We start from the raw sequence: 18,213 nt of genomic DNA, 5'->3' as shown, positions 1-18,213 counted from the left end.
TAGTGTGGGGTGTCCCTGCCCATGGCAGGGGGGTTGGAACTGGATGATCTTAAGGTCCTTTCCAACCCTGACTATTCTATGATTCTATGATTCTGTGGCTACCATAGCTCAAACAGCTCCAGAGCCCCTCACTTTGCTGTGCTGGCCCAGCTTCCATCCTGGGTTTGAGCCCCACGTCAGGCACAATCAGATACTGATTTCCCACTTTCTATTTCCATATTTTGTAGTGGAACAAGACTGTAGCTTTACCCATCAAAACCAATGAGGTGTTAAAACATTAAACCTTCCCCTGACCCGGCTGAGCATCACTCACCCAAAGCAGACATTCAAGGGAACAAAGGCAAGGATTTTCAGCCAGGATGACTGTTTTCCATGGCAACTCTTCTGCAGGACCCTGGATGGAAGCACTGGAGCAGTTTACAACCGGGAGTGATTCAGGAGATGCAGTGGGAGATGCGCAGCCAGCACTGTGAACCACAGAGCCTTAACCCACCAGTGTGGCATCTTACAGGCAGGTATGGGCACACACCTGGGTGCATCCTGCATCCCAGACCACTGTGCCACCCCTGCGTCCTGCCCTGGACACTGCACATCTTGGCTTTTGCATTTCAGACCCATTCACTTTGTTTCTTTATAGCACATTTCCAGCCCTCCCAGAGCCAGCAACTCAATGCCACCAACCCTGGGGCACTGGGGACAAGTTGCCGCATCAAAAGGTGGCACATCCCTTCCTGGGGACAGGCTAGCACCTTCTGTATGATCAGAAGAGAGGCCACCAGAGCCCAAAAGCCCCATAAGAAGCTGGCCCAGCAGCCTCCTGCAGCAGCTCTGCTATTGAAAAGAGAGCTGTCACCCTTCCAGCCACAGCTTCATAGCTCAGCATCAGTGACATCTCCTCCTCCATCACTTGGAGCTGTTTCAGGAGGGAGCAGATGAGCAATTCCCGACCACATCCGTCCTAACACATGGTTGGGATCATGTCTCAGTTCTCTGCTCAGCAACGGCTCAGTGGTGCCATCCCTGCAATAACACTGTGGCAGGGTCAGCAAGTGTTCCCTGCCTCCTTCCTGCCTCCTGGAGAAGGATGAACAGCTCATCCCTTCCCACCAGAGCCTGCCAGCACTTGGGAACTGCCTTTGGCAAGAGGGCAGATGCTTCCAGTCTGCGATGCTGCTCCCCAAGCAGCCAGGAGCTGGTACCCACATGCAGAAGGCTGATTCTAACAGCTCTCTGCTCGTAAGGCCTGTTCCTGACAGTCAGTGGCTCTTGTATCCCAAATTCAGCATCCACAAGCAAAGATGATGCGAGTTATATTTGAGATGGTGAATCAGCCCCAACCACTGCAGGAAACAGCAGCAAACTTAACGTCCCTCTTCAGCTCCATCCTAAACCCATCCCTTGGGATCAATGGCAGGATTGCACCGGGCTTTGGTGGCATCACCCTCCTTTGTGGCTCTGCTGTGGTCAGCAAATTACTATAGAGACAATTCTGCATGTGCAGAGCCAGGTCCTGGATCTATCAGTCCCCAGCTCCGCAGGCACCAACCCAACCTGAGAACAGAGGGGACAACACAGCACCAGGCAGTGACATTCCCGGGATGCTCCTGGCACGCTCTGGGATAAAGCCCATCACTTACCTTGTGCGGCAGAGCCAGAGCGCAGTCCCTGCCTGCAGAAAGCCGGGAAGCATCTGGGAGAGGATGGATGGGGCTCATCCAGCATGGAAACGCTCACTCAGGGAGCTCCATCCCTCCCTTCTACCTACCCCCATGCTGAACCAAGGATGGGGAGAGCCTGCCAGGTTGCTCACAGCCCCCGGCCCCAGCAGCCTGCCAGAGAGGGGATGGATGCAGAGGGATGGATATCCGCATTTAGGGGAATTCTGGGTTCCTTCCCCCATCCCACCACATTATCCCGGTGCCAGGGGCTGGTGCTGGGCACTGCGGCTGAGGAAAGATGGGAAACGCTGAAGGTCAAACCTGTGAAGGTCAAATTTGCGGAGGTCAGTGCCGAGACGGAGCAGGGAGCTGGATCCAGGCTGCTGCATCCTCCCTCTCCCGGCAGCATCCTGCCCAAGCCCCACCCAGGAAAACGGGGCTGCAATGGGAGCGCTTCCTCCTCCCCCCAGTGCCAAAGCCTGGCCAGGCGGGGCAAGATCCAAGCATAAAGATGCTCTTTTTACCCCCTAAATCCCATGAGAAGCTGCCGGATGATCAGGGAACAAACAGGAGCAGGGACCAAAGTAACAGGTCGCTGCAAACACACAGAGAGCAAACAGAGCAGCACGGACATGAGGCTGAAAAAGCCAAGACATCCCCCATGCGTTCCATCCCTGGAAGCACACAGCCCTGGTACCCTCCTCCCTGCCGCTCATTCAGTGCAATATTCTCCCCATAGCCCAACGTTGGCACTATTTCCTCTGTCATCTCTCTATTTTAGTCTATTTTGGGGGCAGATTTCCCTTTGTGAGCTCCTTTCCAGCCCCAGCTGCTTTGATATCACAGGACACCCCTTTAATATCAAACCTAACAGAGCCATCCCCACCTCCTTCCCTTGGAAAGGTGATTAACAGGATGCTGTTTGCTCCTATCCGTGCTTGCCTCCTGCCTCAGCACCCACAGCAATGAGAGACATTGAACCCCTCTAAGCAGAGCACAAAGCAAACCAGCACCACAAACCATGCAGAAGGAAGAGGAAACGCGCTGGGAACCGGATCAAACCCTGCTGGGGAGGGCTCAGGCTCCTGCCGAGGCTGAAGGCTGACGGGGATGCTGCTGCTTCCCCTCCTCCCTCCCGGCAGCCCCGCTTCCGGCACATGGCTCCGCTTCTCCATGCTTGGAAGAGCCCGGCCGCAGCATCAGAGCCCAGCGTCCATCCCGGCGCTGCTGCCTGCCCCTCCGGGAGCAGCGGGATCAGGCCAGCACAGCCAAAGGGATCGCAGGTACGCGGAAGCACGGGGAGCAGGCGGGATCCCAAGCGCTGCCTATGCGGAAAAGGCTTTTCCGGCTGCCTGACCTTCAGGGAGCAGGAGCAGGGAGCTGGGGTGGGAAGGGAGCTGCTGGGGGCCCCCCGTCCACACTGGTTTGGGTTGAAAGCAGCCTTGGTTAACAGGGGGGGGCTGTGAGGGTTCATGGCCCTGAGCCCTTGACCTCCATCCCAGGCTGCTGTGAGCAGGGGACACTCACCTTGAGCAGGTAGATGGGGGTCTCTGTTTCGCTGTCACCCATAGGAGGAACGCAGCACCCATAGATTGGGACCCCGGCACTCTACCCCCTGGGTGCTGTTGTGTGAGGAGGAAAGCAGCAGCTCTTACCTTGTGTCCTGCAGTCGCACCTTGGGAGCTGGCTCTTGCGCAGAGAGGAGGGAGGGAGAAGGCAGAGGAAGGGGGGAAACTTGGGAGTTTCCCACAATGCACCTCTGCAGACTGCATGAAGATGGAGAGCAAGGGGGGGGGGCACCCAGCGCTCCAATCCAGAGGGAAGGGCTGGGATTTAGGATGCCAAGGGGGGGTGGCTGGGGCTGTCCAGCTGCATCTGCACATTCCCTGTGATCTGGGGCTGAGCTGGGGTTTGCTGGCTCTGCAGGTCAGGGCTGCCCCTGCAGCCCTGGGTCCCTGCCTGCATCCCTCACTGGCTCTTCTAAAGCCAGCCTGGGTCTGCAGGGATTGCAATGAGTACAAGGGAGGGGGGACACTGGGCGAAATGGGAGGGGAAGAGCCTGCTAAACTGGGGTACTTGTGTGTGGACAAGAGAAACCAGGGGTATGGGGCTCCCCACAGCAATACAAGGGGTTTCCTAGTGTGACAATGCCCCAGCAGTGAGTTAAGGGGTGACAAATCCATCTTCCCAAGGAGCAGCGCATTGGTTAACAGCAAAGAGCTCTCCATGTCACAGCCTCAGCTCCTCCAGCCAGGCCAGGTGTTCAGTTCACATCACTGAGCTCTAACCTTGCTCTTACCCCAAACTGCAGCCAGGTCCTGGAACTGTCTGTAGATCTTTGAGGCCCGATTCCTGAGCAAATCAAGCTCCATGATGCTTGTCCATCTTCCTCCATATGGTTACTTGGACCCACTGATCAGCTCCATGCGATTGTGTAGAAATCATGGATGTCTTAAGGAGATTATACCCAGCAATCCATGAGAAACCAACTCCGTGAGCTCAGCTGCTTGCAGAATAACTCACTCAGCCTTCCAGTGCCTAAAGGGGCTGCAGGAAACCTGGAGAGGGGCTTGGGACAAGGGCCTGTAGGGACAGGCCAAGGGGAATGGCTTTAACCTGCCCGAGGGGAGACTGAGATGAGCTCTTAGGCAGAAGCTCTTCCCTGTGAGGGTGCTGAGGCGCTGGCACAGGGTGCCCAGAGAAGCTGTGGCTGCCCCATCCCTGGCAGTGTTCAAGGCCAGGTTGGACACAGGGGCTTGGAGCAAGCTGCTCCAGTGGAAGGTGTCCCTGCCCGTGGCAGGGGTTGGGACTGCATGATCGGTGTTTTCTGCCTGGGTACATCTCAGCTGTGCCAATGTGCACAGGAGCAGCCAGGCTGCTTAAACCCCTCTGTCAGTTAAAAACCTGCTTGAAGGAAGCTGCAGAAAACAAAGGGGCCGAATGCCAGGACCCAGCTCTGCCGGGAGCGATGCAGCTCCCAGCACTGCTCAGAGCAGGGATGCACAAGGTGATCTTGATGCAGTCCTTGGCTCCAGGAGCCTGCTTGGCTCAGACAAGCTGGCACAGGCAGGATTGGCTTTGGCTGGTGCTGATGTCCCTTCTGCTGCCTGTCTGGTCCCACACCGGCAGCACCAGCCCTCCCCACTGCTTTAGGGACTTGTGCCAGGCTCAGTCAAGAGCATTAAGTGTGTGCTTCCCCTTCCTAACATCCCCCGGACCTGCTGCGAGCAGCAGAGAGGGGCTTATTTCTGTAAAGCTTGTGGAAATCTGTGATTTAATGCAGGAGAAATCCCCAACATCCTGCTCCCAGCACTCATAAACCCCTTTTACCGCTTCTACATTGATGCAGAAACACCCTTGGCCTCTGCATCTCCCCCCAGCACAGCAGGAGGATGGGGAAGTGGAAATCGGCATCTCCAGTGCCCAGAAGCTGGATATGCTGAGGCTGGGGTGTGTGGGTCTGGCAGTGATTTCCTACGTTCACATGTGCTGCCCCAGCCCGAGGGGATAACCAGCCCCACACAATGCACTCCCAGCCTCAGGCTCCTGGAATTTACCTTCTATGGCTCAGATTCCAAGTTTTAGAAGCGTTTTGACTGCTGTAGGCAAAAGGGAAGTAAAGGAAATGAGCTGTAAACCCAACGACCTGCCCCTGCCCACTGCAGAGAGAAGGGGAAGTGGGGAAGCAGCACCGGAGCCAGGCAGCACCCAGAAGTCCCCTGGTACTGAGCACAGGATGTGTCCCACGCAGCAAGTGGGTTGCTACCCCTAACCCAGCACAGGGGAGCAAGCAGCAGCTCAGACAGGGACCCAGCCAGGTGAAAGCAGCTTCTCCATGATCAGAGGAGAGGGGAGACCTGGTGGTGTTCTCCTCCTCCCTTGGAGCTCACAGGTACCCCAGGATGGGTTGGTTACAGCAGGGATGATACAGCCCTGGCTGTAGGAGCCCCCTCATAAGCCCTGCTGCTGGTGGGGCCGGATGGCAGCAGCATCCTAGGGAAGGAACAGGCTGTGCCCTGCACTTCCAAGAGGAGCAGTTGTTCCCACAGGCAGTCGATTGCCACAGAGCAGCACCATCTGCAAGCGCCTGCCAAGACGCTGTCCATCAGAAATGCATTTTTCCTCCTCCTTCGGCTCCCAACGTGCCTTCAAACATCCTTTCCCAGCGTTCCTAAATGGAACTTTGCTGAATGCATCCCCTTGAAGCACTTCGGTTCCATCACGCCTGGATTAAAGCTGTAGCTTCAGCTACGAAGTCCCCACGTGCTGCAATCCCAGTTCCCCATTCCCTGCCTCCACCACAGGATGGGTTATGGAATCATGGAATGGTTCCGGTTGGAAGGGACCTTCAAGCTCCTCCAGTTCCAAGCTGGATGTGGGGCTGGGATGAGAAGCAAAACCCCACAGGGATTTCAGGCAGCATCTTTTACCATCCTCCCCACCGGGGTGTCCCCAGGGCCAGGGGGACCCTGCCCCGAGTCCCCCCCCATGGTTACAGGACCCCAGGATGAGTTTTGGGTGTTCTTCTCCCGTTGCTGTTCAGGTGACACCCGGTGATGGCAGAGGAAGAGCCAGCGGTACCCAGTCTCCTGCGAGCGCTGCAGGGTCTCACCCTGAAAGACTTCGAGGAGTTCAAGGCGAAGCTATCGGAGGTTCATGTGGAAGGAGGATGGAAAATCCCCAAGGATTCGCTGGCAAAAGCCGCCCACCCATGTGCATTGGTCAGCTGCATGGGTGAGAACTACAGCGAGGACACGGCAATGGAGATAGCGATCGGGGTGCTCAGAGAGATGAACCTGAGAGACCTCGCTGAGGAGCTGCTGGGTGAAGTGATGAAAGGTAAGAAACCAGCATTCCTCTTTAATCACAGAACCAGGGAATGGGTTGTGTTGAAGGGACCTTAAAGCTCCTCCAGCTCCAGCCTCTGCCACGGGCAGGGACCCCTTCCACTGGAGCAGCTTGCTCCAAGCCCCTGTGTCCAACCTGGCCTTGAACACTGCCAGGGATGGGGCAGCCACAGCTTCTCTGGGCACCCTGGGCCAGCGCCTCAGCACCCTCCCAGGGAAGAGCTTCTGCCTAAGAGCTCATCTCAGTCTCCCCTCGGGCAGGTTAAAGCCATTCCCCTTGGCCTGTCCCTACAGCCCCTTGTCCCAAGCCCCTCTCCAGGTTTCCTGCAGCCCCTTTAGGAGCTGGGAGCACTGGGTCACTTTTTCCTTTGGGTGATGCTGGTAATGCTTTGGAGCTGGAGGCATCTCCAAGAGCCCAGGGACGGTGCCTTTGTCCCTAGGGGCACAGCAGAGGGGGACCGAGGCTGCCAGTGGCCCCAGGCCATTGCATTTGCTCCCGTGTGGATGAAGATTGCCAGGTGGTTAAAGCAGGGGTTGATGGATCAGGCCAATGGGAGAAGAATCCCCCCAAGAGACCAAAGGCCCTAAAATCTGGCAGACAACGACCTTATTGCCTCTGCCAGACTTAAAGCCCTGAGCACTGAAACATCCATCCTATTGGTGTGGCTGGTGAGGAGCTCCTTGGGCATCTGGTTGTGCTTGGGACTGATTCTGCTCCTCACTGGCACAGAGCACAAGCAGAAGTACAAGGAGCACGTTGTCCAGGGGTTCCTCCGGTACAAAGAAGTGAACTCGTGTCCTGGGGAGAACCGGTCCATCAGGAGCCACTTCACCACCCTGACCATCACCAGGAAGCCTCGGAGCAAGCGTGAAGCTGTGGACATCACCCATGGATGCGCTGACACCGACAATGGACCAGCCACCATCTCCACACTGTTTAACCCCGATGAAGATGGGCAGGTCGTGGTGCTGGTGGGAGCCCCAGGGATGGGGAAGACAATGACAGTGAGGAAGGTGATGGTGGAGTGGGGGGAAGGCACCATCTACACACAGTTTGCCTACATCTTCTGCATAGACTGCAAAGACATCGCCCTTCCCAAGAAGGCCAGTGTGGCAGACCTGGTGTCCAAGTGCTGCCCGCACCAGAGGGTGCCAGTGGGGAAGATCCTGGAGGAGCAGAAGAGGATCCTGTTCATTCTTGATGGCTTCGAGGCCCTGGGATTTGCCTTGGTCCAGCCTGAAGAGGAGCTGAGCTCTGACCCCAGAGCAGTGAAGCCGCTGGAAACCACCCTGATGAGCTTGCTGAAGAAGACTCTTCTCCCTGAGTCCTCCTTGCTCATCACGACGAGGCCGATGGCTCTTCAGAGCCTGGGGCAGTGCCTGGAGGGGGAGGATTACATGGAAATAGTGGGATTTTCTGGAGCCACAAGGGAGGAATACTTCCATAGGTACTTTGGGAATGACCACAAAGCGGACGTGGCCTTTGGATTTGCCAGAGCCAACGAGATCCTTTACAGCTTATGTAGCATCCCCGTCATGAGCTGGACCACCTGCAGCATCCTGAAACAAGAGTTTCGCAAGGAGAAAGACCTCATGGAGTGCTCCAAGGCCACCACGTGGATGAGTGTGTTTTACCTCTCCTGGTTAGTGAAGCACAGAGGCAGGGACAGCCCCCAGGACCTCCAGCCATTCCTCCTCAAGCTTTGCTCCTTGGCTGCTGATGGCATCTGGAAGCACAAAGTCCTCTTTGAGGAGAAGGAAATCAAGGACCGTGGCTTGGACCAGCCAGACCTTCTCCCCCTCTTCCTCAATGAGAAGATCCCAAGGAAAGGAGTGGAGCATGGGAACATCTACAGCTTCACCCACCTGCACCTCCAGGAGTTCTTTGCAGCGATGTTCTATGTTCTGGAGGACAATGTGGAGGTGGTTGGTGACTCAAAGGATATCACAAAGGACATAAATGTGTTGCTAGAAAGCTACAGCAAGTCCAGGGAGGATTTGAACATAACAGTGAGATTCCTGTTTGGTTTGGTGAGCCAAGAATCCATAGAGTACATGGGCAACATCATCGGGTGCAGAACTTCACCACAAGCCAAGGAGGAGCTGCTGAGGTGGCTTCAGGGGAGGCACAGAGGCACCTCCCAGCCTGGCCAAGGGATGAAGCTTTCCCGGTTGGACACGTTCCACTTCTTGTTTGAGATGAACGATGAAAGCTTCGCACGAAGGGCGTTGGGTGGTTTCACTGACATGGACCTGCAGGACATGAAGCTGACCCTGTACGACCAAATGGCTCTTTCCTTCTGCATCAGGCAGTGGCCTGGGCTGGGCTCTGTCACCCTCCGGGGATGCTCCTTCCACCAACAGCACCCCAAGTATGAGGTGTCAGCGTCAGTGCCCCCGTAAGTACTGCTCTAGAGACCCAAAATCACAGAGATTCCTCCTTTTCCACCCCAAAATATGGTTCTGAAGGCATTTGAGCTCCTTCCACTCAAACACCTTGTCCTTTCCTGGGGTTTGGTTCCTCCCATCAAAACTTGTCCTTCCATGGAATCATACATAAGCTTGGGTTGGAAGGGACCTTCAAAGCTCATCCAGTCCAACCCCCTGCAATGAGCAGGTACATCTTCATCTAGATCAGGTTGTCCAGAACCACATCCAGCCTGGCCTGGAATGTCTCCAGGAATGGGGCATCCACCCCCTCTCTTTCCATGGGGTTCAGCTCCTGAGCAGAGGATTTTACTTACTCTTGGGGAGAACTGTGGGAGAACAAGGATCATGCTGGGTCGTCCATTGGCATGCGTGTAATGGGATGGATGGAGATTGAGCGTCTTGGCTCAACTTCCTTGGCCTTAACAAACCCATCTGTGCCCGGGGGTTCATCTGGCTTCGCATCCCCCTTCTCACATGCAAAGAGCAGATCCCCGGTGATGAAACTTTTAAGTGCACCACAAGCTCCGGTTGGGATCCATTGTGCCTCCAAAGCCATGGAGGTCCCTCCTGAGGCCTCCCATGAGCTGGTGGCAAGCTCTGCTATGCCGGTACCAAATCCAGGAGCTCCTGGTGAAAGCCACCCATGCCCCTGTCCTTTGCAGCTCTGGCCCCTCCGATGCTGGAGCACATCCCGGTCCCATTGCTGAGCAGCAGCATGAGGAGCTGCACTCCCCCATTGATGTGCTCTGCCGGGCCCTGCGGCACCCAGGCAGCGACCTGCGGGTGCTCCGGTGAGAGGCTGAGCTGGGGCCGGGGGGTGCTGGAGAAGAGTGGACGGATGGGTGCTGCTCTGGGTGGATAAGAGAGAGCTGTGGGGTGAGGCCAGGCTTTTATTGGCCATGGGAGGGGTGGTCCCTCCATGCTGATTGGCTGTGGGGTGAGAGGGTGGGGTCCCTCCATGCTGATTGGCTGGGGAGTGAGAAGGTGTGATTGCTCCACGCTGATTGCCCATGGGTGAGGGTGGACCCTTCAAGCTGATTGGCTGGGGAGGGAGAGGGTGGGATCCCTCCATGGTGATTGGCCTTGCAATGCGGTGGGTGAGGTCCCTCATGAAGATTGGCTGTGCTGAGGGTGAATGTGTTTTCTCCATGCTGATTGGCCATGTGGTGAGTGGCTACGGTCCCTTGAGGCTGATTGGCTGAGTGGAGGAAGGGTGGGGCCCCTCCGTGCTGATTGGCTGTGCTTAGGGTGAGTGTGTTCCCTCCATGCTGATTGGCCAGGTGGTGGGTTGGTGTGTTCCTTTGAGGCTGATTGGCCATGTGGCGGATGGGCATGGTCCCTTGATGCTGATTGGCTGGTGGGGCGGGTTGGCATGGTTCCCCCATGCCGATTGGCCGGTGGGGGGGGCGGGTTCTGTCTGGGCTGTCCCGCAGGCTGCAGTGGTGCCGGCTGCCCGAGAGCTGCTGCGCGGCGCTGGCGGCGCTGCTGGCCCAGCACCACAGCCTGGAGCGGCTGGAGCTGGGGGACACCGCGCTGGGGGACCGCGGCGTGCGCCTGCTCTGCCAGGGGCTGCGGCAGCCGGGCTGCTGCCTGCGTGTACTGCGGTGAGAGCCCCAGCACACTGCCTGTCCCTGAGCATCCCCCAGCATCCCAGAGCATCCCCATGGCACCTCCGGGCATCCCTGGGCACCCCCATGGCACCCCTGGACATCCCTGTGCATCCATGAGCATCCCCTTAGGAGCCCCAGCATCCCCCCAGTACTCCCTGGCATCCCCCCTGCAACCCCGGCATTCCTCTGGCATCCCTGAGCATCCGCTTGGCACCCACAGGCATCCTTGTGCATCCCTTTGGCATCCACAGGCATGCCATAGCATCCTCCCAGCACACCCAGGCATCCCTGAGCATCCCCCCAGCATCCCTTTGGCATCCCTAAGCAACCCCCTGGCATCCCTGAGCATCCTCCTGGCACCCCACAGCATCCCTGGGCATTTCCCAGGCAACCAAACCCCTGGGGCAGATGGGAGCACTAGAATGGTACCCAAAGGAGTCCCCTGGTGTGGCATCACCCCCGTGTCCCGCTCTCTCAGGGCAGCAGCACCGGGTTGGGGACCACGGTGGGGTGGCACAGGGGGTCCCCAGGCTGGCTCTGAGGCTCTTTCCCTGCAGTCTGCGGTATTCCCGCCTCACCAGCGCCTGCTGCAAGGACCTGGCCGCTGTGCTGAGCACCAGCCCCTGCCTGGAGGAGCTGGATTTGTCCTTCAGTGAGGGGCTGCGGGACGCTGGTGTGGAGCTGCTGTGCGAGGGGCTCCAGCGCCGTTCCTGCCGGCTGCAGACGCTGCGGTAAGAGGCTCCCCATCCCCACCCGGAGCGGCTCAGCCGGTCCAGCCGCACATCCCTGTTCCTGCATCCCACAGGCTGGGGAGCTGCCGGCTGACGGGCGCCTGCTGCCGAGCGCTGGCTGCGGGGATCCCTCCCCTCACCTGCCTGGACCTGAGCGACAACGAGCTGGGAGCAGACGGGGTCCTGCAGCTCTGCCGGCAGCTCCGGAGCCCCTCCTGCCCGCTGCGGGCCCTGGGGTAAGGGGCTGGGTGTCCCCTTCCACCCCCGTGCCAGTGCTGCGGGGTCAGTGCGGCGGAACAGGGAGGAGCATGGAACCATGGAAGGGTTTGGGTTGAAGGGAGCTTAAAGCTCATCCAGTTCCAGCCTCAACCCCTTCCACTGGAGCAGCTTGCTCCAAGCCCCTGTGTCCAACCTGGCCTTGAACACTGCCAGGGATGGGGCAGCCACAGCTTCTCTGGGCACCCTGTGCCAGCGCCTCAGCACCCTCACAGGGAAGAGCTTCTGCCTAAGAGCTCAGCTCAGTCTCCCCTCGGGCAGGTTAAAGCCATTCCCCTTGGCGTGTCCCTACAGGCCCTTGTCCCAAGCCCCTCTCCAGGTTCCTCGCAGCCCCTTTAGGCCCTGGAGCTGCTCTCAGGTCTTCCTGAGCACCCCCCCACCAAGCCGAGGGTGATCCCCCAGCTCTTTCCTCCCTGTTACAGGCTGAGCACGGCCGGGCTGCCCCAGGACGCGCTGCAGGACCTGGCTGCCCTGCGGGAGCTGAAGCCCGGCCTGAAGGTCGGGTACCTCCTGGAGCAGGAGGCGCCGCAGACGGGGGCCATGGCCCGGCTCCCCTTCCACCGCGGGGCCCTGCCGGGCAGGAGGTTCCCCCCCTCGCTCCGCAGAGGTGCCCTCCCCTAGGAGAGCCCTTGGAGCAACCGCAGCCGTTCCCAGCCCAGTGCTTGGTGCTGGTCGCATGGGGAGAACCCGCTCTGGGACTGAGCCTGCCCCATGCATGGGGGCACAGGGGAGCAGGTGCTGCCTGCATCCTGCATCCTGCGTCTGCTGGGATCAGGGCAGAACCGGTCCAGATCCTTCCCTCTCCCATTTCCCCATGTGTGGGGAATAGATCTATATAGATCTGTATAGACCCCCATCTATTGGTGAGAACACACGTGTTGGTGTTGGCTTATGCCAAATAAAGGCACTGGGGCCCTTATTCCACTTTCTTCCTCTGCTCTTCTCCCTGTCCCAATCATGCCCAAGGACCCATCCGTGGGTCCAGCACCTGCCCCACATCCCCAGGGGATGGTTGATGTCCACGGGAGCAAGGTGCCAGCCCGGAAGTGAGTCTCCAGCCAGCTCTGGAGTTTTAATAGGAAAACCATGGGAATTCACAGTGAAACTAAACCCAAATCCCTGCAGCGCTGCTGGCAGAGGGACACCGGAGCTGTTGTGCTGCTGTGCTGTGGTCCTGGGCAGGGAGAGGTGACCTCCATGGCCAGGGCCACCCATCCTTGGGGACAGAGCCCCACCACCCGCACTTGTGTCCCCGTGGCCTTGTGTGGCGTGGCTGCAGCATCCTCACAGCAATGTCCCCAAGGTGCCAATGTCAGCATCATCGTAGCCTGTGTCCCCTGGGGGCTGCTCCGGGGGGTCCCCTGTGTCTGCTGGGGGGGGACAGCTCCCACCTTGGGGACAGCAGAGGCTGGTGCCTTAGTGGGGGCCGCTAAAGCCCATCGGGGCTCTTGCTGCAGCCCCATGGATTTGCTGCTGCTCCCCCCAGCCACCGCAGCCAAGACCCCCCCGAGGTGGCTCTCCAGGGCACAGGGACCCTCACCTGCATCTGCCACCCCCTCGGGGGTGTCCCCAGTGCCAAGGGACTCCTCTGGCACAGCCTCGGCATCATCGTAGCCATCGGGGAGTCCGTCCTCAGGCAGGGCAGGGGGGCCTGGGGCAGGGATGGGGAGGGGATGGGGGTGACCCGGAGGCCATGGCAGGGCTCTGGCTGTGTCACCCCCCTCCATCCACACCACCAGGGGTGGCCGGGAGGCGCTGGGGCTGCTCATCCAGAGCCACAGCTGAGCTGGGCTCATTCATCAAGGGGACCCTGTGCTCCCTTTGCTCCCCAGTCCTAAGGGGGGTCCCCACGGGGATCCTGCCCCATGTCCCTACCTGGGGCTGCGTTGGGGTCACTCTCCTCCACATCCTCTGCAGTGTAATAGGGCAGCTTCGTCTCTGAGCCCTCTGTTGGGGAGCCTGGTGGGGAGGGGACACAGTGGGACACAGTGGGACACAGGACACCAACACGCCATGGGATGAGCCGGTGCCACAGCACCAGGACCCGGTGCTGTGGAGGGGCCGTGGGGCAGAGCTGTCCCAGTACGGGGACACATGCACCAACCTGGGAGACTGGACGCCTTCTGGTACTCCGGCATCACGGTGTAGTCCAGCTCCTCATAGACAGCATCCATGGCTTCGCCAGGCTCTGGAATAAGAGCAGCGCTCACCAGGAGCACCGGGGTCACCCAATGGCCACCCTCTGAGCCACCCCACGGCGGGGAGCCCCGGGACCCCCAAAGCAGCTCTGCCCCGACACCCACCTCGTCGCCCAGCCCAGGCACGGTACATCTGCACAGCCAGGCCAGCCAGCGCCAGGCACAGCAGCACCCCCAGCACCACGCACAGGATCGTTGTCACCGGCACGGTGGCTGCCACCGGGGTGGTGGCACTGGGGACACCTGCGGGGACACGGGAGCAGGTGATGGGAAGCCGCGGAGCGCGGCCAGCCCGGCGCAGGGCTCAGCATCAGGGCTACCTGTGCACGCGTCCCCGTGCGGGCAGGGGCTCCCGGGGGACGGGGTGAGCATCCCCTCCGCGCCGTCCTCAGCGCACACCACATGGGCGGCCCCGCCGGGCCCGCACGGCTGCAGGCGCCAGGGAGCCGAGGGGCAGCGCCACAGCGAGCGCGCCCCGTCCTCGCAGCGCACCCAGGCGAGCCAGGCGGGGGCCGGGAGCGGGGCAGGGACGGCCCCGAGGATGCCCCCGTCCCCGCAGCCCAGCTGCCTGCAGGCGGCGGCGGCCGTGGCCGGGCTGGTGCCGTTGGCGCACACGCGGCCCCACGTCCCGTTGTAGAGGAGCTCCAAGTGCCCGCTGCAGCGGCCGCTGCCGCCCGCCAGCCGCAGGGAGAGCTGCCCTGCGGGGGACAACGCGGGGGTCACGGCACGGCTCCGTGTGCGCGGCCCCCCCCGCGCCTATGCGGGTGCCCGGCACTGACCTGAGCACACGGCGCCGGCCCCGCCGCCGAGCCGGCAGCCGCGCTGCAGCGGGGCCGGGCAATCCCAAAGGGACGCCTCGGTGCCGGCGCAGCCACCGGCACCCGGCCACGGCGGTGCCGCGCCGAGGCCGAAGCGAGCGGAGCCGGGCGCATCCAGCGCTGCCCCGCAGCCCAGCTGCCGGCACACGACGGTGGCGTCCGGGATGTCCCACGCGTCCTGGCACACGGGGCTCCAAGCGCCCTTGACGTAGAGCTCCACACGCCCGGCACAGCGACCAGGGCCACCCGCCAGCCTCAGCCGCCGGCTGCCTGCGGGACACGGACGGGATGCAACGGGGCTGCTGTGGGGGGCAGGCAGCCCCCGGCCCTGCCCGGGCACTCACCGGAGCACACAACAGCCAAGGCCTCGGGAACGCCGCTTGGAGCAGCGCCCACGGCCGAGACGTTGCACTGCGCCAGGGCGTCCTCGCTGCCCGCACACTGCACCTCCTGCAGCCCCACGGCGCTGGGGCCCGGCACGGTGTAGACCCTCTCCAGCTCGCCACAGCCCAGCTCCCGGCACGCCACGGTGGCGGCCTCGGTGTCCCGCAGCCCCGCGGACACAGCGGCCCAGGCGCCGGGGCCCGTGGTGACCTCCAGCCGCCCCTCGCACCGGCTCTGCCCCTCCAGCAGCCGCAGGGGCTCGGCAACGCCTGCAAGATCGAGAGGAGAAGCTGTGGCTGCCCCATCCCTGGCAGTGTTCAAGGCCAGGTTGGACACAGGGGCTTGGAGCAAGCTGCTCCAGTGGAAGGGGTCCCTGCCCGTGGCAGGGGGTTGAAATTGGAGGAACTTTAAGGTCCCTTCCAACACAAACCAGGCTGGGATTCTGTGCTAAAGCACCGGCGGTGCCGTGGGTCCTGGGGTGATGCTGGACCCCAGCTCATCCCCTCCATCACCCCAAAGGACCCTGCATCCTCCATTTCAGTGCTTGGGGTGTCCCCACAGCCCCCTGAGGCTCTTCTCCTGGGTTCCATACACACCTGAGCAGTTGACCGCAGCAGCATGGCCGGGGGGGCAGGTTGGCTCCCCCAGCACGGCCACGGGGCACTCGCTGGGGTGCTGCTCGCTCCCGCTGCAGCCAAAGGCATCCACAAGCAGGGTCCCGTTCCCGCTGCCGAAGGAGCCTCCCGGGAGCACGGCGCTGGCAGGGCCGCAGCCCAGGTGGTGGCAGAGGACGTGGGCATCGGGCAGGTCCCAGCCGCTGGCGCAGAGGGACCCCCACGTCCCCCCTGCCATCACCTCCACCCGCCCGGCGCAGCGCGAGCTGCGGTTCGCCAGCCGGAACCCGGTGTAGGCTGTGGCACAAAGGGGGTTTGGGGGTGACAATGGTGCGGGGGGACCCCCAACACCCCTCAGTGTCCCCGGCGCTTACAGGAGCAGATGATGCTGGCGTGGCCGGTGCAGCCCTGGGCGCTCGGTGCCCGCTGCTTGCAGGCGCTGAGGAGGAGCTCGGTGCCGGTGCACTCGAATCCTGTGGCCCATTGAGGCTCCGACGCTGCCGGGAACAGGCCGGTCCCGGGCACAGCCAGCACCGAGCCGCAGCCCAGCTCCCGGCAGACGACCTGGGCAGCGTTCACGTCCACAGCATCCTCATAGACACCGACCCAGGCTCGGCCCTGCCGCACCTCCAGCCGCCCCGCGCAGGGGCCATCGCCACCAACCAGCCGGGAGAACCCTGCGGGGAGAGGCTCCGGGTCAGTGCCCAGGGACTGGAGCAGCCCTGAGGGGAAGGACTTGGGGATGTTGGATGAGGAGCAGCTCCCCATGACTTGGCTTCAGTGAGTGCTTGAGCCCAGAACCCCCCCGTGTGCTGGGCTGCACCCCCAGAGCTCAGGGAGGGGATCCTGCCCCTCTGCTGCAGCAGATTCTGCAGCACTGGGTGCAGAGCTGGGGCCCTCAGCATAAGGAGGACACGGAGCTGTTGGCGCAAGGCCAGGGGAGGCCACGAGGATGCTCAGGGGTTGGAGCAGCTCCCGTATGGAGCCAGGCTGAGAACACTGGGGCTGGAGAAGAGAAGCTGTGTGGAGACCTCAGAGCAGCTTCCAGTGTCTGAAGGGGGCTACAAGGATGCTGCAGAGGGACCTTCATCAGGGACTGGAGTGATAGGACAAGGGGTGATGGGGCCAAACTGAAACCGGGGAAGTTCAGGTTGGAGATAAGGCAGAAGCTGTTCCCTGTGAGGGTGCTGAGGCGCTGGCCCAGGGTGCCCAGAGAAGCTGTGGCTGCCCCATCCCTGGCAGTGTTCAAGGCCAGGTTGGACACAGGGGCTTGGAGCAAGCTGCTCTAGAGGAAGGTGTCCCTGCCCCTGACAGGGGTTGGAGCTGGATGAGTTACGCCTCCCTTCAACCCAAACCTGGGGCTCTGTGCTGTGCCAGCACCAGCTCCCGGCTCCTACCTTGGCAGACGACGCCGGTGTCGAAGTCGTGGATGCCGCTGTAGGGCCCCCAGCCCCTCACCTCGCAGTCCCAAAGCGCTTTCTCTTGCCCGCGGCAGTTCACCAGCACCAGGTTGATGGGGCTGTCATCGTGGCCGAAGCGGCTGCTCTCGATGTAGGCTCTGGCGGCCGAGCCACAGCCCAGCTGCTGGCAAACCACCTCTGCGTCCACCATGTCCCACGTGTCGTCCGCCACCGCGCCCCAGTGTCCCCGCAGCTTCACCTCCACCTTCCCGGCGCAGGGACCGCTGCCGCCCGCCAGCCTCAGCTCCACCGCATCTGCACCGCGGCACCGGCACAGCCTCAGCCATACCCAGCGCTGCGGCACGCGGCGGCTGTCCCGGCACCACCGGCATCCCCCATCGCACCTGTGCAGGTCACCCCCACATCGCGCTCGTGGCTGCAGAAGTGTTGGCCCCATCCGAAATGGGGACAATCCTGCAGCATCGCCTCGTCGCCGCGGCAGAAGAAGATGTGGAGCCAGATGTGGCCGGTGCCCTGCCCGAACGGAGCGTACACGGACGACGTGGCCGCGGTGCCGCAGCCGAGCTGCCGGCACACCACGGTGGCCCAGCGGGCGTCCCAGTCAAAGTCATAGCTGCAGACGGAGCCCCATTCACCTTCATGCTTCACCTCCACCCTCCCGGCGCAGCGCCCACCACCACCCACCAGCCGCAGCTCATCGGAGCCCTGCACGGTGCCGAGCTCAGCCTGGGGCTCTGGGGTGCTCCACGGCTGCCCCACGCTGAGCTGCACCCACAGGAGAACCCTCAGCACCCTGACAGGCACCATCTCACACACCTGGAGCCCCCCGTGGCCTGGGGTGGGTGATTTATAGGCAGTGCCGGAGCCAATGGAGGCGGCAGCACCTTTTGAGCCCGTTATCAGTTGGGTTATCTCCCATGTGGCGAGGCCCCGGCCTCCAATAACCTGCTCCGTGCCCAAATATGAGACTCCGCTCCGCTTCTGGCGTCACACACCTCGCCACGGGGGCTCGGAGCCCGGATGTCCCCAGCGTGAACCAACAACCCCCCCCCCACAGCACCCAGCGCTGCAATAGGGAGCATGGACCCATCCGGTTTCCCCCCATGGCACTGACCCTGCTGCGACGCCTGCCAAGAGCCCAACGGCAACAGGATTCACCCCAAAACCCACCCAAACCCCCACAGGGCCGCCCTTAGCACCAGCACAGAGCAAAGCACAAAGACCCC

The 18,213-nt window shown here is 61.4% G+C and overlaps 2 protein-coding genes across 2 annotated transcripts; one reads left to right on the top strand and one right to left on the bottom strand.

Annotated features, from left to right (window-relative positions):
- Positions 1 to 6,388: 6,388 nt before the first annotated feature.
- Positions 6,389 to 12,173, top strand: LOC308221403 (NACHT, LRR and PYD domains-containing protein 3-like; the record flags this gene model as incomplete). The annotated part of the gene is made up of 7 exons (XM_080618387.1): positions 6,389 to 6,497; positions 7,236 to 8,904; positions 9,598 to 9,726; positions 10,369 to 10,539; positions 11,103 to 11,276; positions 11,351 to 11,512; positions 11,975 to 12,173. The coding sequence occupies 7 exons, from the start codon at positions 6,389 to 6,391 to the stop codon at positions 12,171 to 12,173; spliced, it is 2,613 nt and encodes an 870-aa protein (XP_080474513.1).
- On the bottom strand, positions 12,170 to 17,794 carry LOC308221402 (scavenger receptor cysteine-rich type 1 protein M130-like; the record flags this gene model as incomplete). Its single annotated transcript, XM_080618386.1, has 13 exons — positions 12,170 to 12,314; positions 12,841 to 12,943; positions 13,093 to 13,203; positions 13,428 to 13,511; positions 13,657 to 13,740; positions 13,856 to 13,993; positions 14,071 to 14,448; positions 14,530 to 14,838; positions 14,913 to 15,221; positions 15,549 to 15,863; positions 15,941 to 16,243; positions 16,964 to 17,281; positions 17,371 to 17,794. The coding sequence occupies 13 exons, from the start codon at positions 17,792 to 17,794 to the stop codon at positions 12,170 to 12,172; spliced, it is 3,021 nt and encodes a 1,006-aa protein (XP_080474512.1).
- Between the last annotated feature and the right edge of the window lie 419 nt (positions 17,795 to 18,213).

Source organism: Psittacula echo, assembly GCF_963264785.1.
Source record: "Psittacula echo genome assembly, chromosome: 5".
NCBI lineage: Eukaryota > Metazoa > Chordata > Aves > Psittaciformes > Psittacidae > Psittacula > Psittacula echo.
Note: the sequence above shows the minus strand (reverse complement) of the source record. Positions and strands in the feature narration are given on the sequence as shown.